At 46.8% G+C, this 27,828-nt stretch overlaps 10 protein-coding genes across 11 annotated transcripts; 5 read left to right on the plus strand and 5 right to left on the minus strand.

Moving 5' to 3' along the window:
- The first annotated feature begins 31 nt into the window (after nucleotides 1–31).
- LOC136195618 (protein decapentaplegic-like) lies at nucleotides 32–1,400 on the plus strand. The gene is made up of 2 exons (XM_065985005.1): nucleotides 32–261; nucleotides 326–1,400. The coding sequence occupies exons 1-2, from the start codon at nucleotides 33–35 to the stop codon at nucleotides 1,198–1,200; spliced, it is 1,104 nt and encodes a 367-aa protein (XP_065841077.1). The 5' UTR covers nucleotide 32; the 3' UTR covers nucleotides 1,201–1,400.
- LOC136195612 (ankyrin repeat domain-containing protein 42-like) lies at nucleotides 1,117–3,649 on the minus strand. The gene is made up of 15 exons (XM_065984999.1): nucleotides 3,413–3,649; nucleotides 3,235–3,342; nucleotides 3,060–3,179; nucleotides 2,933–3,010; nucleotides 2,816–2,873; nucleotides 2,660–2,760; nucleotides 2,538–2,607; nucleotides 2,447–2,479; nucleotides 2,274–2,396; nucleotides 2,161–2,217; nucleotides 2,013–2,105; nucleotides 1,906–1,956; nucleotides 1,727–1,853; nucleotides 1,521–1,671; nucleotides 1,117–1,465 (listed from the first exon to the last, which is right to left on the minus strand). The coding sequence occupies exons 1-15, from the start codon at nucleotides 3,647–3,649 to the stop codon at nucleotides 1,322–1,324; spliced, it is 1,551 nt and encodes a 516-aa protein (XP_065841071.1). The 3' UTR covers nucleotides 1,117–1,321.
- A 12-nt stretch (nucleotides 3,650–3,661) lies between these two features.
- Nucleotides 3,662–4,510, minus strand: LOC136195622 (GTP cyclohydrolase 1-like). Its single transcript, XM_065985011.1, has 4 exons — nucleotides 4,326–4,510; nucleotides 4,064–4,264; nucleotides 3,927–4,011; nucleotides 3,662–3,874 (listed from the first exon to the last, which is right to left on the minus strand). The coding sequence occupies exons 1-4, from the start codon at nucleotides 4,489–4,491 to the stop codon at nucleotides 3,724–3,726; spliced, it is 603 nt and encodes a 200-aa protein (XP_065841083.1). The 5' UTR covers nucleotides 4,492–4,510; the 3' UTR covers nucleotides 3,662–3,723.
- A 101-nt stretch (nucleotides 4,511–4,611) lies between these two features.
- Nucleotides 4,612–7,885, minus strand: LOC136195613 (phenylalanine--tRNA ligase alpha subunit-like). Its single transcript, XM_065985000.1, has 15 exons — nucleotides 7,363–7,885; nucleotides 7,284–7,317; nucleotides 6,693–6,899; nucleotides 6,491–6,631; nucleotides 6,317–6,424; nucleotides 6,148–6,266; nucleotides 6,000–6,092; nucleotides 5,820–5,948; nucleotides 5,653–5,768; nucleotides 5,498–5,582; nucleotides 5,343–5,442; nucleotides 5,128–5,296; nucleotides 5,002–5,079; nucleotides 4,830–4,944; nucleotides 4,612–4,772 (listed from the first exon to the last, which is right to left on the minus strand). The coding sequence occupies exons 3-15, from the start codon at nucleotides 6,843–6,845 to the stop codon at nucleotides 4,667–4,669; spliced, it is 1,512 nt and encodes a 503-aa protein (XP_065841072.1). The 5' UTR covers nucleotides 6,846–6,899; nucleotides 7,284–7,317; nucleotides 7,363–7,885; the 3' UTR covers nucleotides 4,612–4,666.
- Nucleotides 7,206–10,219, plus strand: LOC136195610 (phenylalanine--tRNA ligase beta subunit-like). Of its 2 annotated transcripts, XM_065984997.1 has the most exons (21): nucleotides 7,206–7,333; nucleotides 7,395–7,450; nucleotides 7,508–7,605; nucleotides 7,666–7,719; nucleotides 7,767–7,836; nucleotides 7,900–7,959; nucleotides 8,024–8,079; nucleotides 8,130–8,238; nucleotides 8,298–8,339; nucleotides 8,398–8,506; nucleotides 8,552–8,622; nucleotides 8,678–8,739; nucleotides 8,790–8,903; nucleotides 8,954–9,057; nucleotides 9,109–9,209; nucleotides 9,267–9,347; nucleotides 9,409–9,501; nucleotides 9,555–9,672; nucleotides 9,727–9,791; nucleotides 9,845–9,935; nucleotides 9,979–10,219. In XM_065984997.1, exons 1-21 carry the CDS (start codon nucleotides 7,276–7,278, stop codon nucleotides 10,128–10,130), a joined length of 1,764 nt encoding a protein of 587 aa, XP_065841069.1. In that variant the 5' UTR covers nucleotides 7,206–7,275; the 3' UTR covers nucleotides 10,131–10,219. The 2 variants fall into 2 exon arrangements, with proteins under 2 accessions (XP_065841069.1, XP_065841068.1); XM_065984996.1 differs by having other exon boundaries at nucleotides 8,398–8,622.
- Nucleotides 10,220–10,370: 151 nt separating this feature from the next.
- On the plus strand, nucleotides 10,371–12,759 carry LOC136195488 (tryptophan 5-hydroxylase 1-like). Its single transcript, XM_065984813.1, has 13 exons — nucleotides 10,371–10,616; nucleotides 10,675–10,821; nucleotides 10,867–11,065; nucleotides 11,122–11,275; nucleotides 11,330–11,368; nucleotides 11,423–11,473; nucleotides 11,520–11,549; nucleotides 11,601–11,743; nucleotides 11,795–11,930; nucleotides 11,982–12,051; nucleotides 12,100–12,156; nucleotides 12,207–12,430; nucleotides 12,483–12,759. The coding sequence occupies exons 1-13, from the start codon at nucleotides 10,371–10,373 to the stop codon at nucleotides 12,625–12,627; spliced, it is 1,641 nt and encodes a 546-aa protein (XP_065840885.1). The 3' UTR covers nucleotides 12,628–12,759.
- Nucleotides 12,760–12,941: 182 nt separating this feature from the next.
- Nucleotides 12,942–15,034, plus strand: LOC136195615 (phenylalanine-4-hydroxylase-like). Its single transcript, XM_065985002.1, has 13 exons — nucleotides 12,942–13,037; nucleotides 13,094–13,207; nucleotides 13,257–13,413; nucleotides 13,465–13,553; nucleotides 13,607–13,674; nucleotides 13,733–13,783; nucleotides 13,843–13,988; nucleotides 14,052–14,187; nucleotides 14,239–14,308; nucleotides 14,364–14,420; nucleotides 14,472–14,567; nucleotides 14,625–14,768; nucleotides 14,830–15,034. Exons 1-13 carry the CDS (start codon nucleotides 13,020–13,022, stop codon nucleotides 14,905–14,907), a joined length of 1,224 nt encoding a protein of 407 aa, XP_065841074.1. The 5' UTR covers nucleotides 12,942–13,019; the 3' UTR covers nucleotides 14,908–15,034.
- A 515-nt stretch (nucleotides 15,035–15,549) lies between these two features.
- LOC136195611 (cartilage-associated protein-like) lies at nucleotides 15,550–17,969 on the minus strand. The gene is made up of 5 exons (XM_065984998.1): nucleotides 17,684–17,969; nucleotides 17,266–17,632; nucleotides 16,996–17,203; nucleotides 16,075–16,942; nucleotides 15,550–16,015 (listed from the first exon to the last, which is right to left on the minus strand). Exons 2-5 carry the CDS (start codon nucleotides 17,439–17,441, stop codon nucleotides 15,630–15,632), a joined length of 1,638 nt encoding a protein of 545 aa, XP_065841070.1. The 5' UTR covers nucleotides 17,442–17,632; nucleotides 17,684–17,969; the 3' UTR covers nucleotides 15,550–15,629.
- Nucleotides 17,649–19,523, plus strand: LOC136195619 (homeobox protein aristaless-like). Its single transcript, XM_065985006.1, has 4 exons — nucleotides 17,649–17,910; nucleotides 18,432–18,631; nucleotides 18,695–19,154; nucleotides 19,214–19,523. The coding sequence occupies exons 1-4, from the start codon at nucleotides 17,724–17,726 to the stop codon at nucleotides 19,345–19,347; spliced, it is 981 nt and encodes a 326-aa protein (XP_065841078.1). The 5' UTR covers nucleotides 17,649–17,723; the 3' UTR covers nucleotides 19,348–19,523.
- LOC136195603 (DNA polymerase alpha catalytic subunit-like) lies at nucleotides 19,402–27,807 on the minus strand. Its single transcript, XM_065984986.1, has 49 exons — nucleotides 27,767–27,807; nucleotides 27,646–27,709; nucleotides 27,552–27,588; nucleotides 27,389–27,488; nucleotides 27,242–27,319; nucleotides 27,088–27,188; nucleotides 26,980–27,036; nucleotides 26,878–26,924; nucleotides 26,778–26,817; nucleotides 26,499–26,716; nucleotides 25,416–25,538; nucleotides 25,295–25,361; nucleotides 25,174–25,228; nucleotides 25,062–25,118; nucleotides 24,950–25,004; nucleotides 24,800–24,857; nucleotides 24,697–24,747; nucleotides 24,581–24,634; nucleotides 24,451–24,525; nucleotides 24,316–24,389; nucleotides 24,191–24,255; nucleotides 24,031–24,137; nucleotides 23,921–23,977; nucleotides 23,787–23,871; nucleotides 23,667–23,734; nucleotides 23,280–23,607; nucleotides 22,918–23,027; nucleotides 22,823–22,864; nucleotides 22,717–22,764; nucleotides 22,597–22,664; nucleotides 22,502–22,544; nucleotides 22,332–22,455; nucleotides 22,159–22,274; nucleotides 21,998–22,102; nucleotides 21,892–21,942; nucleotides 21,705–21,827; nucleotides 21,613–21,645; nucleotides 21,380–21,561; nucleotides 21,292–21,326; nucleotides 21,154–21,235; nucleotides 20,833–21,094; nucleotides 20,708–20,783; nucleotides 20,559–20,657; nucleotides 20,419–20,510; nucleotides 20,287–20,361; nucleotides 20,117–20,236; nucleotides 19,959–20,048; nucleotides 19,795–19,903; nucleotides 19,402–19,742 (listed from the first exon to the last, which is right to left on the minus strand). The coding sequence occupies exons 1-49, from the start codon at nucleotides 27,792–27,794 to the stop codon at nucleotides 19,621–19,623; spliced, it is 4,356 nt and encodes a 1,451-aa protein (XP_065841058.1). The 5' UTR covers nucleotides 27,795–27,807; the 3' UTR covers nucleotides 19,402–19,620.
- Between the last annotated feature and the right edge of the window lie 21 nt (nucleotides 27,808–27,828).

Consider the following 27,828-nt stretch of genomic DNA (forward strand, 5'->3'; position numbering starts at 1 on the left):
TCTCATTCGATGCACAAGGAGCTGCCCCACACATGGAAAGACTCGCTTGGATTCTTCTCTTTCTTTTCTTCCATCTTCACGTTCCCGCGCGCGCGGAAGACGACGTCGACCGCGCCGCTCAGCGCGCCTTCGTCGATTGGCCGACGTCGAACATGACGCACGTGCCGCACGACCCGCCCCAATACATGCTCGACGTCTACGAGAAATATAAGACGGTGCGTGATGGAGTGTTGCATGACGTGAGAGCCTACTTCGACAAAGGTATTCGGCTTCTCTGGCCACGCGCTCTCAAAAAAAAAAACCCGAATTATTTCTTCGTTCGTAGACAATAGTACCAGGGCCCGTTGCACGGACAACGGCGCGTGTTCGCAGCAAACGTTTGCATTCCGCGTGAACGCTTCGAGCGCGTTCGACGCGCTGCAGTCGAACAAGACGGGAACGGAGCTGACGAACGTCACCCTGCGAGCCTTATTGATCGGCTCGTCGAAGGAGAGCGTTCGAGTGCGAGTCGTCGCGCGCGATCCGCGGCGCCGACACGCGACGCGGCTCTGCGATCAGAAAGTCGTCCAGAGACGAGAAGGAGAGGACGAATGGGTTTCAATCGACGTGTTCCAGTGCTTCGTTGGCCTCTTTCTCTCCGACGCGGCGAACGTGGATCGACAGCAGCGAACTCCCGTCGAATTTGTTGTGACGTTGACTGGCGTCAACGTCCCGTCGGTTCCGGTTCGCTTCGAGCAAGCGTCGCGCAGAGATCGTCCGCTACTTGTCGTCTTCCAAACGGAGCTCGATCGCGGGTGGCACGTGGTCGGAACGAGATTCCGTAGAAGTTCGGCAACAAAAGCGTCGTCCCGGAAGCAGACCGGACGCCGCGGACGACGACGAAGGATGGGGCCGTGCCAACTCAAGTCGCATCTCTTCGATCTTGACAAATTGGGTTGGGACTGGGTACTCAGTCCCAAACGCATATATGGGAACTACTGCGAGGGCGAGTGTCTGTGGCCGCTCGACCAGCAAAAAAATCCGACGCGTCACGCTATTCTGCAAACGGCAGTTCGCAAACACGAAAACAAATCGGTGCCAAGAGCCTGCTGCGTTCCGACAAAGCTGGAGACCGTCGGCCTTCTCTACGTCAATATGGAAGAAGAACTCACGTTCAAGAACTACGACGACATGGTCGCTACCGAGTGCGGATGCCGTTAGAGAAGGAAAAAAAAAGACGAAAAACAGTCGAATAGCGTTCTCTGTAAGCAGTTCGTTGTGTAGTCCAGGGCCCTTTAGAGAAGAATAGAAATCGCACGATTGACCCCCCTTAGACGCGATTTCACGTTTTGCGACTCGACTGCGACAACGTGGTTCCGCCGCGCGACGGTGCACTGCGAATCAGAAAGACTCCCGGGTCGTCGTTGATTACCTTACGCTTGAGCTTGGTCTTTGGTCGAGATTTCGGCTTTGGCGACGACCGACTCTGCGGCGAAACGTCAGCCTTAGATCAAACAGTCAGTCAACTCTAGGCTTTGTACCATTTGAACGCTCTGCTCTCTCAAAGGAGACGTGGCCCGTTGCAGCGCTTGCAGGCACACGAGCTCCGCTTTGAGTCCGTCTACTTGAGACTCGAGCTTCTCTCGACGCTCTCTCTCGTATTCTAATAGTGCGTTCAATTCCTGCACGGCTCTGCGCAGTGTATAAACGATAAAGCAATCTATTCGTGGGTTTGGTAGGTGCGTACTCGTTTTTCTGCTGCTCCTCTTTTTCTCTCGTCTCGTCTTCTTCCAGTGTGCCTCCGAGCTGTCTGTACGCCTCTTTTGCCAGCCCAAGCGAATGCTGCAGCTCGCTGATTCTCTCCAGGACCCTTTCTACGCAAAATGTTTTGAGAAATGAGGCAATTGAGAGACATAGGGTAGAGACCTTGTGACTGTTCGTCAACGAACGACTCTGACTCCGCAAGAGTTTCGTCATCTGATACAAAGAAAGCAGTAGATCTAGTCGTATCTCTTGCGTTTCTTGTTTGGTACCAGATTCGTCTCCTAAGAGAGCAATGCAACCAATCTGCTTGCAACGCTTAGCCATCTCCCTAGCATTTTCTCCAGCGTCATTAAGAAGACTCACTAATAAGATTAAATCAATAGACTACTCTACAGCACTGTGATTCAGGATTCCTACTGTCAGCTCCCAGGTCAATCAGCCACCGAAGGCACTCCACGTGGCCAGAAGCAGCAGCTACAAAAATTCTTCTTTGAGCTAATATACGAACGCAAAGAGGATGGATTGTCTACCCCTGTGAGCTGGCGTGCAATTTTGGTCATCTCTCGCGTTGACGTCGACCACGGTTCGTGCAATCAGCGACTGCAGCAATTTGAGGTCCCCTCTGGAAGCAGCAGCGTGAGCCGGATAAGACTCTGCACACAGTAAATAAAAGATGACAGAACAAACGGCAAATGTGGCATACCCTCGTCACATCCTCCATGAGCGACTTCCCACTCTATAGAAATCATCTACGTACCAGCAAATGAAATGACCGCACCGTGCTCTCTTTTTACCTAAGGCAGACAGATATCCTACGCAGTCTTCTCGTTGAAATTGTTCGGCCAGGTTCTTCGGACTGTCGCCCTACATAAGCAATGTGATTCTGCACAATTAAAAAGGCTTTCTTTCTACACACGTCATCATTCCTAGCACTGAGAAATTTCATAACATTTCCTTCGGCTCCAGTGACAATCAAACGCAGACATGCAAGGTGGCCCTCTTCGGCCGCAAGATGAGCTGGGAAACACAACGCAGTTAGTCAAAGAACAGCCTCCAGATAAAAAGAGAGTACCAGGAGTGTTTCCTTCACTATTAACTAAGCCCAAATCAGCCTTTTCCTTGATCAAAATCTTGAGGAGCAAGATGATTTATTTACTCGCTAAATATTATATGTTCTATCAGAGGCTACTTTCAAGGTTGCTGCCCTTCCATGAAAAGCCGCTGCATGTGCAGCATTCCATCCATTAGAATCGACACCTCGAATATCCTGTGAAAGCAATCTCAAAAAGTCGACAAGAACTAAAAAAAATATCTACTTCTCCCAATTTGAGAATTGCAGACAATGTAGCTGCACTGCCGTGAGCAGAGGCCAAGTAGACAGGAGAACGTCCACGAGGATCAACAGCTGACAAATCAGCTCCATTCGACGCTAAGGCCTATAGAAAGCATCAATATATTGAAGAAGTAATAATATTGTACTTCTTATTTTACCTGCAGACACTGATGCCGTCCTCTTATAGCCGCCACGTGGACGGGAGTCCAGCCTTTGGCACTCTTGATATTATTCTGAGCTCTGTGCCAGAGCAGCCAATGAAGACACTTCGAAAAATATGATGTGAGTTTACTCCTACTAATGCCGTGCTGGTTTTGCGCTCCCCGTTTCTCTTACGCCTAGCGAGCCCGCGTGCGCTGCCCAGTGAAGAGCTGTGAAGCCGTCCTTTCCCGGCGTTGCAGCGTTCACGTCGCAGCCGCGCTTGACGCACTCTTCCAGCCATTTCATGTCGCCTTCTCGGATTGCGTTGATCATTGCCGATGCGTCGTACGTTTTCTCGTTCCTTTTCGTCAATGGAAACGACACGGGACGGTTCGAGGGCGCCGTTCGCGGTAGATTCGATTGAACAGACATCGTTTACCCGTTGCTGGGCTGTAATAATAATAACGCGTGCGCAGTGCGAAGACACGTCACCAGTGCAAGACAAATTAGCATCGACGCTTTGGCTTTTTTACCAGTAACAAAAATTCATTACGTGTTCTTTGATCTTCTCGAAATTTTGCAAGCATACAACTTGTTGTCACAGTAATCATACTGCTAGTTGTTGTTTCAGCGCCTCTGACAGTAAATCCAAGGTGCCTAATGCAGATTTGATCCGTTTAAAAATCATAAACATTCTACCGTTATTTACGTAGCTTCTACGATGACTCCGACACTAGGAGAAGAAATTCGGCCGGCAACTGCTTGAGCTATTTCCTCTGTAAGCTTTTCTTGCTCTTGTAAACTAAATCAAAACACCTGACAAAGAACACGTCTTGCCCCGTTTACCTTGCAATCGATGACTCAATACGTCTACCACTTGAGCTATTTTGCTACTTTGCAGCATTTTGCCTCCTTCGGGAAGATATCCAATGTGAACTTTGCCAAAGAACGGCAGCAAATGGTTTCGACAAAGCGAACAAAAATCCACATCTTTGACAACGATCATCCTTCCCCCGCTGTCATCTTCCGCTGCATCGCCCACAACATCTGGGATCACGACTGTCTACTACTTTTAGTGACAGCAACGTGTTCTAATAAAAAAAGATACCGTCTAGACTCTGATGATGTCCTCTAGTAAATTGCAAGAAAGCTTCAGCTGCCGCAATGGACGTCTTTCCCGCATTCGGCACCGCTTCGTCGTCGTAGCCATTGTGGACTTGGAGGAGAGACGAGAAGCACTTGACAACCTCGTCTTTGCGAGCTTTATCGACCATGTGGGAAGCCTATTCCGACGACACGGGGTGCCAGTGCGCAAGTACAAAGTCATTTGCACGACGACACGTGGGAGCATCCGCTGATCACGCGGTAGACAATTGAGTTTACACACCTGCACGTCTGGTTCAAAGTTTCATTGTGCTCGAGCGGCATTTCACACAGCAAGCAAGCAGTTCATTTATCCAAACGGCAAAGGGGATTGTCGTGCACCATTTGAAGATCTACTTTGTGACCGAACAAATCCCTTATGTTGGAGATGCCATACTTGATCATCGTAGGTCTAGTAGAATTCCAACACTTTTTTTATCTCAGTACGTTAGCTAAATCGGCTAGTGACCTTTCGAGTGAGAGACCCCAAGCAATCACCGAAACATTCTCCGGAAGTCCCATCGGAAGAAGCATTTCTGGCCGAAAAACGCCGCTGTTTCCCACTTCTATCCATTTCTTCATTTCTAGATTTGAACAAAAAAAACGTAATGCAAGCTGGAATTGCTGCAGATAGACTAGACCGTCGTGATAGCTGAAGACTTCCATGCTTGGCTCTGTGTAAGGATTGTACGTCGGCTTGAATTTGAGATTAGTCATTCCTGTATACAAATTATGACGATGACGTTTTGAAATTAGCTATAAGGCACCGAGCTTCTTGAAAAATTCATACAGAATTCCGATGAGGTTTGCAAGCGTCAAATCGTAGTCCGCAATGAAGCCTTCAATTTGATGAAACTCGGCTAAATGAGTCGCATCGAGTGCCTCGTTTCGAAAAACTCGGTCAACAGAGAAATATTTTACAGGAGAAAAAGTTTCCTAAATCCAGCGAATGACATTGAAGATAAGAGCATTCCCTCTTCACCTGCTGAGAAAGCTTGTAAAGCATTCTGGCGCTGACAGCCGTCGTATGCGTTCTCAAAATATTCTTTTTTGCTTCTTCAAATTTCCAATCATATTGGTATCTGCGTATAATCACCATGATCAGTCAATCTGTGCAAGAGCTGCGAGCAATAATACCCCGTTGATCCATAACAATCTCCCTCGTGTACAAGCTTTACTTTCTCGGCGTATTCGTCAGGTATTTCGGCAGCGTACTTAGGATCTGATTTTGAAAGTGGAGCGAAACGGGGGCCCCCATAGTCAATAGCCAATAGTCTTCGCTTTGTGCCTACCTTTCATAAAGAACGTATCGTGAGCATCTCGCGCTGGATGCTGCTGTGGCTGGAAGAGAGCATCAAAATTCCAAAATGAGCTTTCCACAAAATTGTTCGTGGGCATCTCAGTAAATCTAGCAGGCACAAATTCGAAAGGTTCACACTTCACGTCACGAACTACCCACCCCATTTCAAGAAAAATCTGCCTAAATTCAGATCGAACTTTCATCAAGGGATGTAGGTGCCCGCTTTTTGGGTAGAGACCCTTTGCTGAAAAGTTGTATGGTTTGAAAGTTTTCCCTTTCCACGATCCACTACAAAAGAGATAATCAGAAGCCGTTTGTTGTGGTCTACCTGCTTCGTGCCTGGCGATCATTTCAGCAGTCAACTCAGCCTCGGGCTTTTCTATTTGCGTTGTGAACGCAGAGCCTTTGGACACGAGAAAGGTATTGGAGACCCTGCGAAAAACGCAGGGATAGTCAGTATCATAAGAACGTAGTTTCGCAAACCAACCCTTTAGAAAGGAGTTTTCGCCTTTGAAGATCCTTCAATTGACCTTTCTCTATGTCTTGCCATTTCTGCTCTTCAATTTTCTGCAGCAGCGTTTTGACATCGTCTTTGATCTCCGTTACCTAATGTACGAAGAGAGTACTGTTTGCAGTCCCCACACGACGCTTTCTACCTTTCGAAACACGCGCTTTTCTCCGGCAGCCGTTTTTCTAACTTCTAGCCACTTTTTCGCAATCGCTTGTCTCATTCCCAACTCGGCTATTGTCTTTGAAAGAATCTCCTAAGAAACACGGTGTCCCCCTATCTCCCGCTGCGCGGAGACGTCGCAAGAATTTAAGCTGCCTACTTCAAGCTCAGCCTGAGAAGTTCCTTCGTCGGGATTGACAGCACCATAAACCGTTGCCTCGTGACTTCCATTTTGAGCGACGTCTTTTCCTTCGCTGGTCAGCAACCACACTTCTGCTTGCCTCTTTTCCACGTCGACAACCTAGACGTGCCTAATTAGTTTGAAAGAACGACGCGGCAGCAACTAGAAGAAAGGTACGTACGTCTTTAAGCGACTGTAGGCTTTTGATCGCTCCAACGACGGTCTGGTGATCGCAGCCGAAGTCTTTTGCCAATACAGCGCTGCTCGCACTTCCGCGCTCCGCAACAACGCGAAGTATCTTCTGGTGAAGACTTTCCTGCGCTGCTTCTTCCATGGATGCGTGCACGGGTTCGGGCAAGGTTCGGGATTGTCAGCAGCGATTGCGCACCTGTTTTTCAAAACAAAGGAGTGGGAGTCTGATGAGGGGAACAGAGTCAGGGAACTGGAACGCATGAAATTCAAGTTAAAATCTAGCTAAACTCGGCTTGTAAGTGAAATCCGACTCTAAACGACAGATTTACGTCAACCAAGGCCACGCTAAGCGTAGCTCCTCTTCAAACGAGCGCCAATTTCCTGCTTCTATTTTTGATGTCGCTGAGGAGGTTCAAAATTTACGTAATCATTTCAGTTCACACACGTCACAAGCCTAACTACATTACTGCATGACGTGAGACCACCCTACCTCACCGCCGCCCAAACCGGCACCACTCTAACTCCACCCGTTGCCAGAACAGTTGTTTGCAAGCGCGCGTCAGATCAAGCAAATGCCTACCATCAGTTTGAAGAGGGATCTTCTTTTTGAAGCCCTGGGACAAACCTTTAGTGCGTACAATGTATAGGCTTTTGCTTACATTTTACTATAGATGTCCTTCGCCGCTCCTAGCTGATGCCGAATTCGCAGACTTCTGTTTCGACTACGGGCTCGAACTAGACGAAGTGGTAAAGAGAGATAGATATCGCAGTCAGTGACCCACGCAAAATGAAAATACCGCACAGACGTCGGAGAAAATCATGCTATCCAAGGAGCAGGGCGAGAAAAAAGCTGAAGGCGCAGACGAAACGGTTATCTACAAAATCGAAGTTCCTGCCAATAGGTGCCCATGGAAAATTCAAACGGCTCGTGTCATCGTTCTATAGCGCGATTCGTTAATTAGACAGGATTTGCTGTGCCTCGAAGGCCTCGCGATGGCCCTCAACGTCTTCCGAGGGTATAGTGAGTTCGTCCCGTATCGCTTTATCTAGTTGTGACTGTCAGACGACGCAAACCGCCTCGCTATCGCAAAAACGTGCCCAAAGCCAGACAAATTTTGCATGTGAAACCGGAGGTAGGTACACCCTCCGGGGTTGCATGGTGCGTCTGGGCAATGTAACGTTGCGTTTTCGTGCAGACGAGCGCTGTTAGACCGTTTGCTGTAGCCGCTGTCTTACGGAACATAAGGTTCACCCAGGTAGGTAGATGGCCGAGGGCAATAAAACGTGATCGTGCTTGTACCCCCACGCCTTTGAATATAGAGCAGCTACGAAAGTTTCATCGAGCTGCAGGAAAAGCTGCACCACAACATTTGCAGGCATTAGAAAACTAGCTTTCTCTGATCCGTACACTAAGAACTTTGCCTAGAAAACGCAAGTTTGTTGCAATTGGAACTCATGATTTGGACACAGTGGAGGGCCCGTTTACATATGAAGCCCTTCCACCTGAGAAAATCAAGTTCAAGCCACTCAATAAGGTATGGCAGAGGCTCCGTGTCGCGCGGCTTAGGTTTGCGTGCAACGATCGACGTTTTAGGAAAAAGAGTACAGTGCTGTTGAACTGATGCAGCTCTATAAGGTCAGTGCCTAGCGCCTCTCAAAAACGTCGCGCAAGTGATTTGTTTTCGACGCACTAGACGGACACGCACTTGAAACCGTACCTCTCGCTTATAGAAGATAAGCCTGTTTACCCCGTTATTTACGACAAAAATCGGGTTGTGCTTTCGATGCCTCCAATAATCAATAGCAAGTCTCAAAACAGTCAATCTAAGTACTACATGTCACTTTTAGGTGATCACAGCAAAATTTCGCTTGGAACGCGCAACGTGTTCATCGAGTCGACTGCTCTAGATCTGCACAAGGTTCCTAATTTAAATGTAATAGCCATTCAATGCTTCAATACATTGACTGGTGAAGGCAAAGATCGTTTTGGACACTCTAGTCTGCATGTTCAGTCAGTACTGTGCCGAGCCGTTTGAGTAAGACTAAAACGCCCCTACGTTACGTGCAATATGACATACCTTTATAGAGTTGAAGCCGTTGACGTAGTTCAACCGGATGGCACAACGGTGCAGTACCCACTGCTTCCGTACCGAACCGAAGTCATCTCCACGGAACTGTGCAACAAGAAGATAGGAATTAGGTAGCGAAAATGTAGTCCTGAATAATAAATTTTCTAAGATAAACTAATAGTGTTACAACTAAAAAGCTTTGTGAGATGCTAGAGCAAATGTCGTTGGGAGCCAAAGCGATAGACGAAGGCAAGGTTGAAGTGGAAATTCCCCCCACCCGACCAGGTAACATTAGACAATTTGACTATACCACACCTTGCGCAAGTTTATTTCTAGACATTTTGCACTGGTGCGACGTTATCGAGGATGCCGCCATTGCATACGGATACAACGCCATACAAAAGACGGCTCCGAAAACGAGCACTGTTGGAGAGCAGGTTTATATGGGCTCAATGTATATTTGATATGGACTCTGACTCTATTGTTTGGGACAGTTTGCATTGAACAAACTCACAGATCTGCTACGGGGAGAAATAGCTCAAGCTGGATTTACGGAAGTTCTAACTTTCGCTCTGGTAATCAACGCGACAGCCTACGCATAAAAGACAAGTGCATACGTATGGGGTTTGCACGCAGTGTTCAAGGGATGACGTCGCTGCCTACCTAAACAAAGACATAACCAACGTCCCAGCAACGCACATTGCAAATCCTAAAACACTTGACTTTCAGGTATGTATGCGTGAGTGCAATCGCGCGCCTCGGCTTAGGTATTGAACTCGCAGGTGGCACGCACGACACTTATGCCAGGAATTTTCAAGACCATTAACTGCAATAAGAAAATGCCCTTGCCTATTCAAGTGTTCGAAACTTCTGACGTTGTGTTCAAGGACAGCCAAAAAGGTGTGATCGTTTCACGTCTGCAAACTCACTAAGTTAACGTTGAGCCTAACTAAGATGTCGGGGCAAGGAACGAGCGTCACGTTTGTGCAGTTCATTACGACAAATCACCAGGATTTGAAGTACATACACGTACCTTATACTTGAGCAAACCTGATTGATTGCCAATCTAAAGGTAATCCATGGCCTGCTGGACAGAATTATGCAGCTTCTCGAAATTAAGCCGTCTGATGACGACGAAGGCTACTATTTGCGCGCTTCTGACGGTAACAAATCATCTGCAAAAACTGTTCAAACATTGCTTCGCAGATCCTACCTTCTTCGCCGGAAGATGTGCTGAGGTAGTGGCTCTGGGTAGTCCAATAGGAATGATTGGTGTCGTCCATCCAGCTGTTCTCGAAAACTTTGAGCTGCAGATGCCCTGTGCTGCCCTGGAAATCAACATTGAAAAATTTTTGTGACTCAGTTCACAAGTACTGTGTTTTGTAGTCCGCGGGTTTTGCTACATTTGCTAGGACAAAACAACAAACACAGAAAGATAAAATGTCTAGTCAACTACCTCCCGCTACGTCTTGAATTTCATTATCATACTTCTTTGAATATTTACTGAGAATACCGGTAGATAAGATTGAATGCATTAGCCACCTGCAAGGCAACGATATAAGAGACTGGGCAGAGTCAATCCGACATATACGTATACGATGTCCACCAGTCGCAAGGAAAGCAGCGAACAAGACTCGGAAGAGGAACAAGACTCGGAAGAGGAGAGCTGCGACGTTCTCCGAAAAGCCGAGATAAAACGACAAGCTGAGATAGAACGACAAGCCGAGAAAGAACGACAAGCCGAGAAAAAACGACAAGCCGAGAAACAAGGGCAAGCCGAGAAACAAGGGCAAGCCGAGGAGAAACAAGGGCAAGCCGAAAGAGAACGCGGGAGCGCCCTTAAGGTCCTTTGCCGAATTTCCCTTTAGCAAATCTATAATCAGTATTGGCTACTTCAATTAGGCTCGTCTTACAAGAGTGTTCATTCCAACGCCAGAAGAGGATGCTGAAATTGATTGCAAGTCTCCTTCGACATTCCGGATCATTTTGGAGCGAGACTACGATGGCTTCAGCAACAGGAAAACAGCTGCAATCATGAACGCCCTTATAGTAACCCAAACGCTTGACGATATTCTTACTGAAATGTAATTGAAGGAAGTTGGGATTGAGAACTACGGCTTGGTCACAAATCCAGCTGAAAATAAACTCGAATTCTTCATTCCTCTTTCTAAAATTCGAGATCTTAGAAATCCAGAAACACAGAAAGACAACCTATCACGGCCTAAATTTAGAGGACGCGTTTTTGCTCGTCTCGAAAGGGTTCTAAGTGGAGTAGCAGACTTTGCCGATATAAGTAGGTTCTACCATAGACACAACTATTTAAATTATAAATTGCGACGAACGTTTTAGTCCCTGCGTTTCCCAGAAAAGGCGAAGACGTATTTGAGATTGCACCAAAAGAGTGCGGGAGAAAAATCAAGGGAAAGGAAAAAGACGATGGCTATGCATGCTGGAAGCCAGATTATCTAAAACGCACGAGAGAATTTAAGAAATCAATGGACGAGTAAGTAATCAATCACCTGCCAACTTAGGTAAACTGCAAAAATTTTAAATTTAGTAACACGTTACTATCGCCTATTCAAACACAACCGACAAGGTGAGAAAACAATAAAATAAACATAAGGTAATTACCGGTAACTGTTTGAGTTAGTGACGGGAATACAAATGAAAGTGGAAGTGAAGTGAAGCTAAAAATAGACGAGTAAAAATCGCAAATAAAAACAAGCTAAATGTAATACTGTTTGAAGTCTGTACAAAGACGAGGACAAAAAAACCTGGTAAAGTTCTTTGATCAAGCCAAAAACTTGTGTTCTATTTCATTGCTAAAGGAAAAAGATGTTCGAACAACATGAAGAGAACTACAAAGACTGTGCTTGCCAACAGCATTGTGACGCATTTGAAGTGTTAAAAGGGAACCAAATAACCGCTGAAAGAATTCCCAAGTTCTTAGAATTGTCAAAACACGTTTTTAGTAAGCGCCATTCCCTTACCCACGTTGTACATAATACACAAGCGTCTCTAGAAAAGTCAAAATTTGAACTTAAGCCTGTCAAGGGGCTTATATCTTCAAAAGAATATTTTGCTGCAATGGCATTCAGGTGTCTTCCCATTGTACCATATATCAGGCCGGAGAAATGTGCAGAGTATTCGCCCGAACCGTGAGTTATTTGCACTCACACTCACCGCATATCATCTATCATTCTTTGTAGTGACTTCTGCTATGCTGTCCTTGGCCACGTCCCTCTTCTCTGCATTCCAGAATATGCGGACCTATTGCAAGTGCGCTCCTAGTACTTACTTGGCGCATCTGCACTCGCTCTTGTTCAGTATCTAGGACAGGTCTCCCTAGGAGCAAATACATCGCAGTTGAAGTCCTTGGCCTGCGTAAGTCATACACGTACGTGTAGACAGTAGACATGGACAGTCCTTCTTAGTTGTACTGGAGCTCTATTGAATTCGGAGCGATTACAATAAGCAAAGAAAAGTACGTGGCGATTGGCTCAGCCCTTCTATCCTGTCTCGAAATGAAAAATATGGAGTTAAAGGAACACACAACTCTGTGCGAAGATACCGCTTTTGAACTAAACGAGTTTCTTGATACAAGAAGAAATGTCGTAGTTTGCTTTGACTCCTTTAAAAATGCACTTGGCGATATAAGGTGATCCTAAATTACATAACATGAAGTGCAGAATATAAAGATATACCAACAGAAAATACGCCAAAATCATTGAGGACAGAAAAGTGAAGTCTCTGGGCAAGCGAAGAGTCAAGTGCAGTCCAAACACAGCTGAAAGCCTACAAGATAGGGAGATAGAAGAGATAAAAGCTGAACTTGTCAAAGACCCAGACTCATAAGTATACATGTCTATTTGCTTATGACTTGCTAAGCAGAGAGACCAAAGAGCTGCGTCGTTCCTGTATGTCCATTGAATTAAATGTTGTGTGGGTATGTCTGTAATGGAATGCGTGTGTAATGCTACATTCAAATCCAATGCGTCACGCATGCAATTAGCTACGTATATGCGCATAAACACCCAGAATCCGCCCGGTTTATCTAAAGGTCATCAGCTAGGGTTCCCAGCCGCTGCAGGGGGTACAAACACGCTAAAGGAAAAGGGTCAACAAACGGAGAATGCACCAGGGAACGGGTACCAAGACGATTTGTTGTTGATAAAGATATGTTCCCAACGTTTTTGCACACATTGCACCAAGCACTGCAGCAAGAGGTGCAGCAGAAGATTTGAGCTATGGACGCGGGAGAGGAGGTTTGACGCGTCTGCGTTAGCTTGCATGCAGTTTTCTACCGTCTAGCGTGATTAAGGAAGCTCGAAGTGCTTACGTCAAGAGCACCAGCGAACTTGACGTAGAACTATCCAAGCCGGTCTTTTTTGTGAATTCACAAGGGGACGTTGAAAAGATTCACGCCATACTTAGGGTACTTACATAATGAATGCTGCCGGTTGCCGTCAAAATAGATTCTGCAGGATTTGCGAATCGCTGACAGCGACGTGAAAACTGAGCCAGCTTCCGCCTCAATTTTCAAGCTGACGTTTAAGGCTACTGCGCTTAGAGGCGACAAGTTAAAGAGGTTCGAAGATGCTTTGAAGAAGGGCAAATGCGAGTGTATCTCTGATGGAATTGGTATGCTGTAAGAGAAAACGGTTTTAGAAATTGCATTACTCTGTATCGTAGTACCATGGTTTCCTCGTAAGATCGCTGAGCTAGACATCACTGCCAGCAGAGTACTATCTGCTGGGGCCGAGCTGGAATCCGACCACCCTGTAAGACAAGTTTACCCCTACTCCAAACAGTAAACACCTACTTTTATATCAAGGGTTTTAAAGATCCAAACTATCGCAAGCGACGCCGCGAATTTGCTGAAAAGGCCAACAGTTATAAACAGTATGAAACTATGTATAAAGGTACGAGTATATATGCCCAATGTACTGAAACCCTTCAGCGGGGAACCTATTCCTAAAATGGCTTACAACGAGGTTGAGCGCGGCGTCTGGTACGTCGACAGTTATCGAGAGTCGCTCAGATCAAACACTAATTCCTATGCACAATAAGGTCCACAGTCTTCAACAAACTCTCTCAACTATATCCAACACATGCTTGCCGCGAGCATAACGACGCATTTAAAAGAATGATAGAAAGATGCGACTACAAGAACGACGATCTACCTCAACTGGAGACCATTTCACAATACCTCCGCTGTATGCTTTATAAAGTTAACACCGATTTACCGCATGTCAGATTTACTGTATTTCTGTCTATAGCAACAACAGGAGTCAGGCTCCGTCCCGTTGCCGGACTCCTGTCTTCGAGAGACTTTCTCGCCGGGCTTGCATTCAAAGTATTTCACTCTACTCAGTATATACGTCATCATGCTAATCCCGAATATACTCCGGAACCGTAAGCTACCCTTACGTACGCCTACACAATTTAGATACAATAATGTATCAGAGACGTTTGCCACGAATTGTTGGGCCACGCTCCCCTGTTTGCCAACCAAGACTTTGCAGATTTTTCTCAGGTCAAATTAAATTCATTGTACTCGTATTTAATTTGCACAATCGCAAATTCAATAGGAAATAGGTTTGGCGTCCCTTGGGGCATCAGAGACGTTTATCGAAAAACTCGCAACCGTAAAAACGTATGCTATGCTATCACTACATAAGTGACCATCGTTTTTACAGCTCTACTGGTTTACAATTGAATTTGGATTGTGCAAGCAAGACGGCAATTACAAAGCCTACGGTGCAGGCCTTCTGTCCTCTTTTGGAGAGCTTAAAGTAAGCCAAAATTACGAGCTGTTGTGTGTTTGCATCAAGGTCATTCCCTACTGATAGTATTCAATTGAAGATGCTGGACCACCAGATAGGAAGGGATTTGATTGTGAAGAGGCTTCCACAACTTGGTACCCCATAACCAGGTACCAACCGATTTACTTTGTCACAGAAAGCTTTAAAGATGCTATTCAAAAAATGAGGAAAGTATCATAATTGAACAAACAGATAATAATAAGTAGAATAAATAAATGGTGTATACAGAAAGTACGCTAAAACGTCAGGAAGAGCGTTTACCATCAAATACAACAAAGAAGCGGAGTCGGTTGAAGCCGTTAAAATATAGGAACTAAGTGAAATGTTCTCTGACCTTTGCTGGCTGCTAAATGTGCGTAGAACACCAAGCTGTTGTGCTCTGCTTGAGTCTGTATTGTTTCGTTAAAATTCAGTGACTACTGTACGTCAGACCTTCAGGATATAGCACTATGACTATGATCACTATCACCATGTCAGACTCCCCAAAATGCTCTATGTGTGCCTAACCATATCTAATTGTTTTTTTGGGGGCAAATGCACGATTGGAAATGCTCGGTGTGCAAAGGACGTTACACCAGGTTGGGTAACATAACAAAAAGCACTCTTACCTAGGTTTCTTCATGGTCTTCCAGCGAGTATCGCATCATAGAACTAAATGCAAATTCTACGCACTGAGAAGTGTGCAAAGCCTTGCGAAACAAACCCTGAGTGCGTCGAACGCGTGTTTTTCCTAGAGTTACAAAGCCCGGTAATGCAGACAGCGCCCCGTACGTACGTTCTGTTTCAAGAAATGCGCGGTTAATGTAGTGCTTCCTCAGGCTTACACCAGAGATACCTTCGGGCCTCCCTCGCCTAAGTAGACGCCAACGCAAAAACGCACGTGACGAAACAGATTGAACAGACCTAAGGCGTTCTTCAACCAGAAAGAAGCTGACTGAGACGTGAAGAAGAATCAGTAAGCACCGGAATTTATTCGATAAGACAGAATTTTTGGCGCACGACAGTATCTCTGTCGTCAAAAACTATCCCCCTTCAAAAAGCGATACTATCTGTTTTGTTTTCTGGGTCCTTTACCTGCTCATTGCCTTTTGATTCCTCGCGAGTCGACTCGCCTATTGAGTCTCCTGCTTGCTTGACCATAGCGTCGCCTTTTTCTTCGTCACTTCCCAAGTCGCCTTTCTTCCTTTGAGACGAATCCGGCGGCGTAGAGATCAAAAACTCTTGAGGAAGCCTGATCTTCTGAAAGACGAGGCGCAATTTCACCAATTCGCTCTCAAACTGCAACGCGTCGTCTCGAGGGGTCAGATCAGCACCGGGCTGCTTTTCATAAAAAATAACATTCGACTTTGCTGTGTCATCATCCGGATGCAAATGCAGATACGTTGCAGCACACTGAGTCGCATTCTTGATATCATCCACTACAAGAAATAGTTTACTTATCTAGGCATCGTCAATACCCTCCCTCACTCATTCTTACACTTGTAGTAGGCAAATTGAAGGTAGTTATAGTGAGAACCAATGAAGCGTTTTTCTTTTGCACCAGATTCTTCCTCGTAATCAGTCAGCGTAAGAAAGCAATTCAACTGACACGTTACGTACCCGCCAACATATCTCGTAGTGGCACCGAGAACGTCATCTCCGATTTCATTGTCCAGATCTTGGTCAAAAAAGTCTGTGAAGTTTTCAAGACATCCAAGACGACAGTCATCGAATGCCACATAAAATTTCTCCAAGGCTTCTTCTAGCTTGTCGATGGCCTCAGACCACTTCTGCTTTCCATAGTCCCGACGTGCTTGGGTGTATAACTGCTTGTGCTCCATGTGCCATTCCCTCGGCTTGTATATCACATTGCCTTTGGGCATGAGACTGTGATAATATTTCACGTTTCGAGTGGCAAGATCTTCTTTCTTGTTGAACTCGAAATACGCTTGGGACGCCTCTCGCGCTTCGTCCATTCTATTCATTTTGTGATAGGCAAACTGGAGATAATTGTAGACGATGCGTCTCTCCCAGTCGGCAGCGACGACTGCATCAAATCTCTTGTGTCGACCGAATAGGGACTGGTGACATTTCTTCACACAGTCGATCCTTTCGACGAGCAAGGAAATCTCCTCCAGAAACGCGTCCCGGAACTCCCCGCCACCCCCACTAGAAAAATGCGACATGTCTGCTACAGTGCACGTGCGCCTATAGCAATCTTTCAAGAAAGCGTCCTCGGCCCTTTTCGCCTTCAAGGCAGCCTCGAAGAGCACAATGCTCTCCTCGTAGTGTTCACCGAAGTAGGCGTTCACTGCAGCCATGTACAGATCGTCGAACGTCTCAGACGGCGACAAGGCGTGTCCGTTCTACAAAAAACGGACGTTCTCACCTCGTAAACGAAGTTCCCCGGGGATCTCACTCTCTCGATCGTTAGCATATCGACGTAGAAGACGAGCGTCGAATTGGGAGGAATTTTCTCACCGGCGCCACTCTCGCCGTACGCCATATCGGGCGGAATGGTGATCTTTCGACGCTCGCCGACGCACACGCCGACGAGACCGCGATCCATGCCGAGTATGACCATGCGTCGACCGAGCGTGAATCGATACGGCTTCCCATAGTTGAAACTGCAGAGATGGCGTTTTTGGTGTTTTTTCTCGCTCTATCTCTCTCTCTCGCTACGCCGCACCTGCAGTCGAATTCGGTTCCGTCCAGCAGGCGTCCGACGTAGTGATACGAAAGGTAGTCGCCCTCTCTAGACACCTGACTGCACGTGCTCGGCTTGTACAGGACTTCGACCTTGAGCTCGTCATCTCGTCCCATCGCCAATCCCAGGCCGAGGAGAAGAAAGAAAAGAACACGCATTCTTTTCCTTTGTTCTTCTCTCCAGTGGCCCGGCTGACTCTCCACACGTGCGTGTGGGTATCATTTCCGCGATAATTGTTTGCAGGCACTTACCTCTGGTGCGTCGTAGACTAATTCGATAAGGAAAGTGTCATAATGGATTGAATCGATTAGGAAGAATAGCTCGCCGATTGGTTGCGAGAGCATTAGCCCTAATTACGCGAACTCGACGAAATCGATATCATTGGACTATAAGCGTTTACCCTCAGTGCAGTTGTCGTTTCGTTCGCCTCTTTAGATCGTATGGCAAGCGCCGAGCAGCCCGCCAGCGACGGCCTTTCGACGAACGCGGACGACGCGCCGCCGCCGCGATCAAATATCGACGATACGACGTCTGCTGCGAAATCGAACGAATGCGACGTGCAGCGCGCGAACGACGAACCAGCGCGAGTGGTTGGAGGCGAACTCGATCGCGTCGCTCTGGCCGGAGGTAAGAGGATCCTGTCGCGCGCGCGTCGTCGCGAACGACGACGACGTAGACGTACTTCGCTCTACGAGTCTTCAATCAACGACCTTGACTCGCGCCGGCTGCACGTGAACGAAATAGGCAAAATTAGTATAGCGTTCGACTTTCGGACGGTTCCCACTTGGGGCCAAGTAGTTGGCTAACACGCGCTGGTCCTAATCAACGTTGTGTCGTCATTAGCAGCACTTATTAGGTGCCATAGTAGCATGAGTCGTTCGCGTTTGTTCGCTCTCGTTTTGATCTCTCGTTTTATCGAGACGTGTACGGATCCACAGGAAGACCGGCGGCGCCTTCGACTAACGGTCTCGCGTCTCGGGCTTCGTGGAACGGGGGATCCGACAGCTCTTCGCGTTTAATTTGATTACCCCCGTACATTGCTTCCGTCGATGAGGGATAATTAATCGAATTGGCGACGCTGCAGCCGGATTCCTTTTCTGCTCTAACCGAATTAGCGCAACTATAAAAAATGGATTTTTTTCGTACAGGTATGATGATGTACGGTCACGGTGGAGATCCAGAAGCGAAAGGGCAGCTGGTGCCTCGCAAGCAGAGGCGCTATCGCACTACCTTTACTCCCACTCAACTCCAATCTCTCGAAGACGCATTCTCAAAAACCCACTATCCCGACGTTTTTACGCGCGAAGAATTAGCGACACGAATAGGACTGACCGAAGCGCGAGTGCAGGTCGGGGGGGGAACTGAATATTTTGGTGAAAGACTAATAATAGACGATGTGATGTCACTCTAGGTATGGTTCCAAAACCGCAGAGCCAAATGGAGAAAACGAGAGCGCGCAAGCCAGGTGAATGGTTCTATGCCTCCGGCTCAAGCTGGCGGCGGCATGAGTCCCGCTGCGCCTGCGGCTCATCCGCCGCCACCGCCTCCTGTGGTCGTCGCTGTCACGAACGCGACTGCGCCAGTTGCTCCGCCGCCTTTCGTCCAATCGCCCGCCAAAACGGAACAGCAGCAACAACAGCTCGTCATGCCGAGAGCCGCCGAGATGCCCGTGGTGACCCAATGGGCGGCGGCGGCGGCGGCAGCGGCTAATGCCGCCCATACGCCCGGCATTTCCGTCATGCCAATGTCGCATCCCCAGTGTATGATCATGGGAGCACCTCCGGGGGGTATGACGTCACCGTACATGCCCTACATCCTCTCAGGGTATTCGTCTGTACGTGGTCCAACGGGAATTCCGCCTAATCAGCCAGGTGGGTAGCGAGTGCGGTGCAGGACTGGGGCTAGTGGTGCATTTTTCCCTAACACGCAGGTGTACCGTCGTATCCAATGATACCTCTTCATATGCCGACAGGTGATCATGCTCTTTATCAACCTTCTGGTCAAGATAGCCGACGTAGCAAAGAACAGGCCGCTGAAACCGCTTCTCGTCCGACAGAGCCCTAAAAATTCACATATCAAATTGTACTTGCTGAGATCTAGATCTATTTTGTATCGTTGCTTCGATTGTGTGCATGCATATAGTCTATAGACACAGACATAAGAATGATATTTGGTTGTTGCCTTACTGAGAGAGACAGAGAGATGAGCTAGCTTCTAAACTTGCTCTTTCATTTTCTTCATAGCTCAAGAGACAACACGGTTTTGTTGCTAGACATAAATTTACCTTGACTTTTGGAATGCTTCTAAATGTGCGTGCAAGCTCGGGAATAGACATTCTCACGAAGCTTGAAGGTTTTTAAAAAGCGTGCTCAAATCCACCTCGGAGTACCCATTGCGCTCAAGATGCCTACTCACTAGGCCGTGAAGAGCTGCGGCATCTTCGGTATTCTTGGTTAAAACTAAAGAAACAAGCATTGCACAGAACAAAGAAAAAAATGACGAAGAGCTAACTTGGATAAACTAAACTCCTGTCTTCCCCTTCTGTTTCGTTTCTCGTAGCTTGATGATCAAAAAGGTGTTGATAGTACCTCAACTGCAGATATAATCTATTGTCGGAATACTATAAAAAGAAGAAAGTCTAAGCGTGGGGGGTAAAAATTCACTCGTTGACGCACTTTTGGTTTCCAGTTTCTCTGCATCAAAAGAGAAACGCGTCGCGTTTCCCTCTTCTCTTCTGGCACGTCGTCTTGGCACAGCATGACTCCCTGTAACAGTAACAAAGAGGACGTTGAAGGAGGAGGATGCTCCCGTTCAACGGTACTGATAAACCTACCTGATAATACTCATGTATGTGTTTCCTAATGATGACTGTCAACTGATTTTGCAGATTGACCCTCTGATGAGGTTCTCCGCACGCCGAACAGGAAAGGCCGTTTTCGTACAATCCGACGTCCTATTCAAAATATGTTGACGTGTCGTTAGGTACGAATGGCTTCAACTCACCGTTTTCCTGACGAGACCCTCGCACTGAGTCTCTTCTCCGCATCGTCGACATTTGATGAAAAGCCGATCGCAATCCTGAGAAAGAAACTCAAAATTCGCATGCACCAACCAAAACGTCCAATCAAAACTAGCCTGAAACTTCTCGTCTTTGCTTATATGAAACGTTTCCCCTTCTCCATCGTCATCCTGGACGTCAGCATGTCTGTAGGAAGTCGGATCCAATCCTAATAGAAAGTCTAATAGAAGCACTCAACGGTCTTTATCTCTCCCACCGAGACAATCGGCAATAAGCGCCTGATCGGTTCCAGCAATAGGCTCGCAAAGGCGAGAAACAACCGGATGAACCTGATGCTGAAGATACCATTTGTAGTCTGAAACGTACGTGTCAACTCGAAACGAAGAGCTGCAGACGCTCGAATACCTATTTTCAAATGACTACTCTTCTTTAGCTCATCGCAATGATATCCCCTCTGAGTAGCAGCCATAGTTGTTCCATCCTAAAAATCACTTTCAATTCACACAAAACAAAGACAGCCTCTCACCTACCTCGCATATAACGTATGGAACTGTATCCCCAGAGCGAAAGTGCTGGCCTTTGGCTCTGAGTCGTAGTGCTACCTGCACGTGAGGGAGGCTCTTCTTGTCCGGATAGTCGTCCGGATTTTTCGAAAGCGACTTCGTGATGACGAACTTGTCCGTGGGAACGCGACCGTTTTCCACTTCGTCGCGAAGCTCTCGCAGGCGAGTGTGGATGTTATCGACGAGCACCTCTCGCAGCTTTCCGGATAGAATTTCTTCGATTGCATATCTATAAAACGAAAGCGTTTATTTGATATGGCAGGCTATTGGTTTCAGCTCTAGAGATACCTTCCCATGCCTTGAGCCAATCCGCACCAGTCTCTTCTCACTATATCCAGCCCTTTCATTTCAGCTACTTCTCTCACGCTCCCTTTGCATAGTATAACAACTTATATGAAATTCTCTAATTGATAAAGCTTCACACACCGTCTCTGTTTTCCTGAAGCATCAGAGCGGCGTATCTATACGCGAGAGAGACTCTCGTCAAAAAACGGCGTGTAAATTCCTGACTCACTTTTTCTTCTTGAGCAGAAGCATGCATTTGAAAACGCCGTCGATGCCGAGTTCAACTTGCTTGTACAACTTGTTCACCTCTTGTTGAACTCGGTGGCCGATTTGATGGACCTGACTCAGATCCGTGCAATTTGTGTTGATCATGATAGAATCAGTATCTCCATAAATGACTTCCAAATTGAGCTAAAACAAGAACCCTTCCCATTCCGTTTTCATGAGGAGGTCGTCACTCACAGACTGCGCCAGGGACTTCGTCTTCAGCAAGATCTATAACGAAATGGAAAAAAATTGTTTTCTCTTAGGAATGGCTCTCTTCGGTCGCTGACCTCTCGTCCTTTGGCCGTCACCAAAGCGGCAAGAGGCTTCGCGTAGAATCTCGAGTTTGCAAAACCGAGACATCCGTACATGCTGTTCGCCGTCAATTTCAACGCCTTCTGACGAATGTCATACTGCGCAAAAGCAGACGCGCTAAATCAGTCCACTGCCCAAGGCGAACGAAAATTCCAAACTCACCCGCACATACGCTTCAGAGTCTTTAGGTTCCGTCTTCAAGAGTTTTTTGACCTACGTGAACCAGAAGCCCGTCATCATTTGTGCACAATGAATATTGCTGAGTCACCTCTCGACGACGTTGGACCAGCATCCTGATTTGCGTGGGCAAAATGCCTGGCTCCAAACTCGAATCAGGCAACTCAACGATGACGTCTTCGTCCTCTTCGTCGTCCTTGCCAAACGAATTGCCCAATGCTTGCACGTCACATAGTCGAAGAATTGCCTTACTTGAGGCTGCCGTCTCGACGTTCTGTCCACAGTCGTAAAACAGATGTTGTACTCTTGAATGATAGACGGATACAAGCTGTTGAAGTCGAGCAGGAGAATGAATTTGTCGTAGAAGCCTAGAAATCAAGACAATTTCTATATCTTGATTCATCTTCGCCAAGCGTAGCTCTGACCTCGTTTCGGTTCCAAAACCAAGCCTCCAGCATATTTAGCCTTTTTCTTTCCCTTCGTTCCCTTCGTTTTCTTCGACGCAACTTTTCCCTGTTCGTCATCCTCCTCCGGATCATTGTGATCCGCCTGGGAAAACCGTTACACGTAAGAATTTACTGAATAGCCAATATACTGGCTTCGAAGAAGAGAACTCTTTATCTGGGCACAGGTAGCCTCTGACGAAAACAAGAACATCGCCAAAAAGAAGAGGAGAAAAGGATAACGAACTTTTCATTGAAAGCGTGAAGAAGAAGATACTCGTTTCTCTCCGACCTGCCTCCTAGTAACGTTCTTGCCTGTGAGAGACTGCAGGTAGAGACAAGAACGACCTGAAATTAATTGTCATACCATCGTATTGCCGCAGATGTTGGTAATTTGCAAGGCCAATGGAAGAGCCTGAAAAACGAAAGAACGCTACTAAAATCCCTACCAAAACGAATATATGCACTCCCACATTCAATTCGAATACAATTTGAAGAGACAAAGCGGCATCGTTCTAAAGATTTCAACATGAAAGAGAGGGAGAAGACGTTCTAAACGTTGGCTTACGACGGTGTGACTGATCAAAGTCCATAGCTGCGGTCCATTCGTCACCATTCTGACCATGTCGTCGTTATCGTACGACGCCCGTTTATAATTCAAAATTTGGCTCGATAATTCTACAGTTCTCCTTACCACTCGCCTCATACACGCGTGTACAATACCGTTCAAAGAGTTTAACTAGCTCCCTTCTATCCTAGCCAAGACCCCCCTTGCTACTCTGATATTTAGTACAGGTAAACATTGCTCGAGAGGGGGCTTTTCATTGCAGCCCGCTATTTGGGGGACCGAAGAGCGAACGTATTACTTAGACGCTAGAGAGCGGGAGTGCTTCTTCCCTTTGAACGGTACTGTGTCTAAATCGCTCGTACCTTTCAAGTCGTAGCTCCGGCAGCGAATCAACTCTTTCGAAGATATTTTGACGTCGCAAAGAAGCCGCCCAGCGATGGCCATTCGACCGGCGATTCCCGACGAACGAGCGCCGGGTCCGCCGCCCAGTCTCGGCATGACCGAGCGCCGGAGTCGGCCTATTCGCGACCAATGGGGAACTTTGTTGGCGAAAAAGCGATGGAGCAGCACGTCGAGTTCGAAGCCGTAGATGTCGTGGCCTACTAGCACGTCGGGATCGATTTTGTTCACTTTGGCCAGAAAGAAGGCGAGCATTGAACGCTCGGACGACGTCAATTCAACTTTCAGTTGCTATGAATTAAAGGGAAAACGAATTTTAAGGAAATTGTGAGTCAATGTGGAAGCTGTACCGATCCCTGCTTTTTACAGTAGTCTGCAAATCCAAAGGGAAGCACTTTGTCGCTTAGTTTGGTTACGCCTGAAAGCCACGTACAAAGCTTAGCCTATATCTCTCTTTCCTCTCTACGCACAGGCCAGATGGGCTTGGGAAATGGGTCGTGGGGCCCCTCGGTCCAACTGGACTTCAGAGTGGATCAGAGCTCCGATGCAAAGTATCTTTTTAACAAGAGATGCAAGTTGTGGTGCTAGTTGTTCAAGATTTTACCTCGTTGGCGTGAGTCTTTGCATTGTGAAGAGTTTTGACAGAGACACTCATCACAACCTGAAAAAATAATCAATTAGAGAATTTTTTTCGCCGCAATGAGAGCTTCTTGCCAGTGGCGGAGGCGACGGCGGATCCTTGACGACTCTGACGAGCTCAGGCTTCTCGATGGTTACCTCAATTTTGCACCAGCTGACCTGCCGTCCTCCTAGCACTGGAGCTGCAAACGAGAAAGAGTCCAGAGAAGCGATGACTCAGGCTACTGCTACTCACTTGGCAGACGTATATCCAGCCAACTTGGACCTTTTAGTTTTTGGTTGATAAGGAATGTTTCCAGGCTGCAAATCGAGCCAAAAGGTACACGTAAGTAATTTTATTTAGCCTGTCAGGGAACGCACCTTGACGTGTTGGTTCCAAAGACGTGAGAAAACGTGCTCCCTTTCAAGTCAGAAGGCAATGCCGGGTAATTGGACTAATTAAAAGAAAGTCTAGGCGTTCCCCCCCTCTCTCTCTTTCGTCATAGCTTTTCATACTGGATATTTAACTTCCAAATATTCCGCTCGTGCCGGAATTCCTGAAACGTCGAAACAGTAGTTCTTCTCCACGGGCTAGTGGGCAAACAAGAACAATTGGCTAACGATTTATACGTAACCGGGCACTCGCTTTCGACTTGAACTTCATTATTTTAAAACGACTTGACACCTTCTCGTCAAATTCCTTAAATGATGCCACAAGAATTTACTGAAGAGTAGAACTGCGACCATTTCTCTTCCGTGTACCTTGTAAACGTCCATTATCGTAATGTCGTCACTCCCTGAAGAGTCCGAAGACTAAGAAGAAGCGTCAATAAAACATCGTAAAATATAAAAGCAATTCATCTACTTTTTCTCTCATGAGAAAGTAAATCTGACGTTGAATATTTTGCACAGCCACGCAACAACTAAAAAAAGAAAAATAAATTAGGGCAGTTAAAATAATGCTACAAAAATCCAATGAGGGTGGAACCTCCATAAGTGGTGACGACTCGTTTACCTGACGTAAAGTTTCGCCGAATCGATCCACACTTTTCCAAACAAGTAGACAGTTCCTAAGACGGACGACAATAATATGTACCATTTACCTACAACGCTGCGGAGAAGTTCACCTGGGGCTTTCGGCTCTTCGTACGCGTCAAGCCAATAGAACCTCAGTACTTCCTCCCCTGGCAGAAAAAAAACTAATGTGGGAGCAGGAGATATGTCTGCCACTTTATCTACCGTCGACTTCTACCAGCGGCAGCGAAGACGTGTCAACGTTTGAAGTGTCGTACATCTGCAGAGACAATAGGAATCGTCTACATCATTCAAACGAAAAAGAACGAGGAGAAGAAGAGCTGACCTTGGCGTCACTATCAATTTCGCCGTCCTTTACCGTTTCCCATCCGACACTTTTAAAAGTCTCGACCCTAGAAAAACACACTGCATACAAATAGCAGTCGACCTGATTTCTTTTGACGGACTCGATTTGAGATAGAGATGAACGAGTCTCCGTTTCCTTTGCGCGGTCTTCAGCTGCCACGGCCATTGCCGTATCCGCAGAAGCGTCATCGAATCCCCCAAAGTCGTCGTCCCATTCAATGCCACTGCACCGAAACAGTTAACAATAAGTTACACCGTATCGAAAATGGAGTTAATTAATGGAGGACGGAATTAGTCTATAGACAAATTGGCTACGAAATTTGTCTGAGTTGATCTAATGAGGGCCCATTTCTTCCGTTTCTTATGAGTCAGAGCTAAGGAGGGCGTGGGAAACAATGCAGAATTTTTTTAAAAATTTAAAAAAATTAAAAAGTTACGACACTTGATACAAACCACACGGAAGACGGTGCTATGGAGGTTTATCCGGTATCAGAGGTATCTCACAGGCGCAGAGGAACTAATGACTAGGAAGGCCGAAGCCGTCAAGTGAGGAGAGTGACCAGCCACCGGGCCATGATGGTCAAACCCTTGGAGAGCGTTTCCAACTCCCTTCTATCCTAGCCAAGAGCTCATGCTCCTGCTACTGATAAGTATATGGAAACGCTGGGTATATATATAACAACCCTGCCTGGGTCACTTCGACTGCAGCTATTCACACACAAAAAGTGCGTTCAATCGGCCGCAATTACGTTTCTGACAACGAAAACAAATGAATTTTGTCGCAAATCAATCTAGAAACACGAAAAAACGACAATAAAACGCGTGCCACGTACGCAAGACACGCCCTGTCACGCTACATATGACGTCAGTTGTAACGCATGACAAAATGCCTGATACGAGAGAGTAGAAGCGAAGAATCGGTCGCGAAGTGCATTGTGAGTCTATTCTAAAGACATTTGATCGTTCTTTGGAGGCAAAAAGCGAACGGATGCGCAGTAACGAGAATAAGCTTGGTCAGCAAAATCTAGGTGATATATGCCGCCTCTATAACAGGGCAGGGCCTCTAGAACGTGCGCTACACTTAGTGGAATGCTGGCGCGCCGGGGCGCCGTTTCAGTCGTTCCTTACGAATCGGAGTAAAGGGGAACGATGAAAAACATGTTTTCAGTCGTGAATTTAAATACCTTATATCTTCTGCTGCTGTGCCGCTGCTCTTGGCTCTCGTTTCAGTTGCGTAGGACCTTCCCATATCCTTCGCTTCTTGCACCGTCGCTCTTTTGCTCTCCCCTTCCTCGTGCCTTTGCTCATAGGCACTTTGACTCTTCAACTCGCCAAAAGCCGGTTCTCGATACGACGTCACGTCGCTCATAAAAGATCGTCGACCCAATGGATTCCTCGACTCCTATAATGAAAAACGTCAATAGAAATTTACCAAAGCATAAGACTATAGAGGCAGCTAATACCGAAGGTCTCATAGGTGTAGACATTTTGAGACCAGTACTCCTAATAGAAAGAAGAAGTCAGACAACGCTCTAGAGCTACAAGCTTGCAGCATCTTCTCACTTTCGCAATTTTTTACCCTTTTTCAGAGTCAAAGGCGTCGACGTTTGCTACAAAACGCGTCAAAAATCGATCGCCAAAGATAGTCAGTCGACTAACGCCTACCTCCAAATCATGTAAAACATCCATTAAAACAGAATCGTTTGCAACCGAAACATTCTCCTACGAAAATTCCCACATAAAGAATTGAATTTTGAGTTATTCTCAGTGTACTTCTTTGGCCTTTTTACGCGGCCCAGCCAAAAGCAAACTGCGAATCGACCCGGATCCCGGTCTTTTCACATTCTTCTTTTTCGTCTGATCCGACCCTTTCGCTGAGAATAAAATATATATATGTATATATAATTTTTTTTTTCAAATCGAACACCTTTCTTTGCTGCTTGAATAGGCTGCTCTTCGTCATCGTCGAAAATTTCGCGACCGTCGTCGGCGTAGCCGGTTCCGTCTGCGAACGCGATTTGTTCCGGTTTACGTACTCGCGCGTTTTTTCCCTTTTTTTTCTCGTCGCGCTTACCGTCGTCCACGATCCAATCGTCGTCGCGACGATCTGTCACTATTTCTGCGTACTCTCTCTCGTCGACTAAGCGATAGACGTCTTCGATTTCGTTCGGAGACTAAAAACATAACAATGATGCGGAGGCGTGGCACAAAGGCGCGCTTTTCTCGACGCGACGAACCTCGTGTTCGACGCGTATTCCTTCGGTTTTCGCTCTCCTAATCGTCCGAAGAAGATGCGTTTAGGATGTCTTCGAGTGCGAGTGACGCGCTTACCGGATTTTTTCGAGAGCCGATCGGCGCGCCGTGTGTTTGCGCGTTCTGCACGATCGCTGAGGCCCTAGACAATCGTCGATTAGTACGCGAAGTGCACTAATCGGGCGAAGATGACTCTTACGAGCCGTCGAAGCTTCGTCCGTCGACATGCTTTCCCGCTGGAATACGGGACTAAGAAGTGGA

This window comes from Oscarella lobularis, chromosome 14, assembly GCF_947507565.1.
Source record: "Oscarella lobularis chromosome 14, ooOscLobu1.1, whole genome shotgun sequence".
Lineage (NCBI taxonomy): Eukaryota > Metazoa > Porifera > Homoscleromorpha > Homosclerophorida > Oscarellidae > Oscarella > Oscarella lobularis.

What these genes read in the sequence shown, in the direction of transcription:
- LOC136195618 (XM_065985005.1), top strand. Translation starts at nt 33, where the DNA reads ATGGAAAGACTCGCTTGGATTCTTCTCTTTCTTTTCTTCCATCTTCAC. An exon ending in GAGAGCCTACTTCGACAAAG is followed by an intron (nt 262 to 325) that starts GTATTCGGCTTC and finishes CTTCGTTCGTAG; the next exon opens with ACAATAGTACCAGGGCCCGT.
- LOC136195611 (XM_065984998.1), bottom strand. Translation starts at nt 17,441, where the DNA reads ATGCGTGTTCTTTTCTTTCTTCTCCTCGGCCTGGGATTGGCGATGGGA. An exon ending in GGAACCGAATTCGACTGCAG is followed by an intron (nt 17,204 to 17,265) that starts GTGCGGCGTAGC and finishes CCATCTCTGCAG; the next exon opens with TTTCAACTATGGGAAGCCGT. An exon ending in TCAATTTGCCTACTACAAGT is followed by an intron (nt 16,016 to 16,074) that starts GTAAGAATGAGT and finishes TATTTCTTGTAG; the next exon opens with TGGATGATATCAAGAATGCG.
- LOC136195619 (XM_065985006.1), top strand. Translation starts at nt 17,724, where the DNA reads ATGGCAAGCGCCGAGCAGCCCGCCAGCGACGGCCTTTCGACGAACGCG. An exon ending in TGACCGAAGCGCGAGTGCAG is followed by an intron (nt 18,632 to 18,694) that starts GTCGGGGGGGGA and finishes ATGTCACTCTAG; the next exon opens with GTATGGTTCCAAAACCGCAG. An exon ending in AATTCCGCCTAATCAGCCAG is followed by an intron (nt 19,155 to 19,213) that starts GTGGGTAGCGAG and finishes CCTAACACGCAG; the next exon opens with GTGTACCGTCGTATCCAATG.
- LOC136195615 (XM_065985002.1), top strand. An exon ending in GTGTATCTCTGATGGAATTG is followed by an intron (nt 13,414 to 13,464) that starts GTATGCTGTAAG and finishes TCTGTATCGTAG; the next exon opens with TACCATGGTTTCCTCGTAAG. An exon ending in GAGGTTGAGCGCGGCGTCTG is followed by an intron (nt 13,784 to 13,842) that starts GTACGTCGACAG and finishes ATGCACAATAAG; the next exon opens with GTCCACAGTCTTCAACAAAC.
- LOC136195622 (XM_065985011.1), bottom strand. Translation starts at nt 4,491, where the DNA reads ATGGTCGATAAAGCTCGCAAAGACGAGGTTGTCAAGTGCTTCTCGTCT. An exon ending in ACATCATCAGAGTCTAGACG is followed by an intron (nt 4,265 to 4,325) that starts GTATCTTTTTTT and finishes TCGTGATCCCAG; the next exon opens with ATGTTGTGGGCGATGCAGCG. An exon ending in ATTGAGTCATCGATTGCAAG is followed by an intron (nt 4,012 to 4,063) that starts GTAAACGGGGCA and finishes TTAGTTTACAAG; the next exon opens with AGCAAGAAAAGCTTACAGAG.
- LOC136195613 (XM_065985000.1), bottom strand. Translation starts at nt 6,845, where the DNA reads ATGGAAGAAGCAGCGCAGGAAAGTCTTCACCAGAAGATACTTCGCGTT. An exon ending in AAAAGCGCGTGTTTCGAAAG is followed by an intron (nt 6,267 to 6,316) that starts GTAGAAAGCGTC and finishes TTCGTACATTAG; the next exon opens with GTAACGGAGATCAAAGACGA. An exon ending in AGTCTTCAGCTATCACGACG is followed by an intron (nt 4,945 to 5,001) that starts GTCTAGTCTATC and finishes GTTCAAATCTAG; the next exon opens with AAATGAAGAAATGGATAGAA.
- LOC136195612 (XM_065984999.1), bottom strand. Translation starts at nt 3,649, where the DNA reads ATGTCTGTTCAATCGAATCTACCGCGAACGGCGCCCTCGAACCGTCCC. An exon ending in CGCACGCGGGCTCGCTAGGC is followed by an intron (nt 3,343 to 3,412) that starts GTAAGAGAAACG and finishes TATTTTTCGAAG; the next exon opens with TGTCTTCATTGGCTGCTCTG. An exon ending in CAATTCTCAAATTGGGAGAA is followed by an intron (nt 3,011 to 3,059) that starts GTAGATATTTTT and finishes TTGCTTTCACAG; the next exon opens with GATATTCGAGGTGTCGATTC.
- LOC136195488 (XM_065984813.1), top strand. Translation starts at nt 10,371, where the DNA reads ATGTCCACCAGTCGCAAGGAAAGCAGCGAACAAGACTCGGAAGAGGAA. An exon ending in AGCAGACTTTGCCGATATAA is followed by an intron (nt 11,066 to 11,121) that starts GTAGGTTCTACC and finishes CGAACGTTTTAG; the next exon opens with TCCCTGCGTTTCCCAGAAAA. An exon ending in GTGAAGCTAAAAATAGACGA is followed by an intron (nt 11,474 to 11,519) that starts GTAAAAATCGCA and finishes TACTGTTTGAAG; the next exon opens with TCTGTACAAAGACGAGGACA.
- LOC136195610 (XM_065984996.1), top strand. Translation starts at nt 7,276, where the DNA reads ATGCCTACCATCAGTTTGAAGAGGGATCTTCTTTTTGAAGCCCTGGGA. An exon ending in AACAAGAAGATAGGAATTAG is followed by an intron (nt 8,904 to 8,953) that starts GTAGCGAAAATG and finishes ATAAACTAATAG; the next exon opens with TGTTACAACTAAAAAGCTTT. An exon ending in ACAAATCACCAGGATTTGAA is followed by an intron (nt 9,792 to 9,844) that starts GTACATACACGT and finishes GCCAATCTAAAG; the next exon opens with GTAATCCATGGCCTGCTGGA.
- LOC136195603 (XM_065984986.1), bottom strand. Translation starts at nt 27,794, where the DNA reads ATGTCGACGGACGAAGCTTCGACGGCTC. An exon ending in CGATAATGGACGTTTACAAG is followed by an intron (nt 24,635 to 24,696) that starts GTACACGGAAGA and finishes GCATCATTTAAG; the next exon opens with GAATTTGACGAGAAGGTGTC. An exon ending in TTTGGAACCAACACGTCAAG is followed by an intron (nt 24,256 to 24,315) that starts GTGCGTTCCCTG and finishes CTCGATTTGCAG; the next exon opens with CCTGGAAACATTCCTTATCA.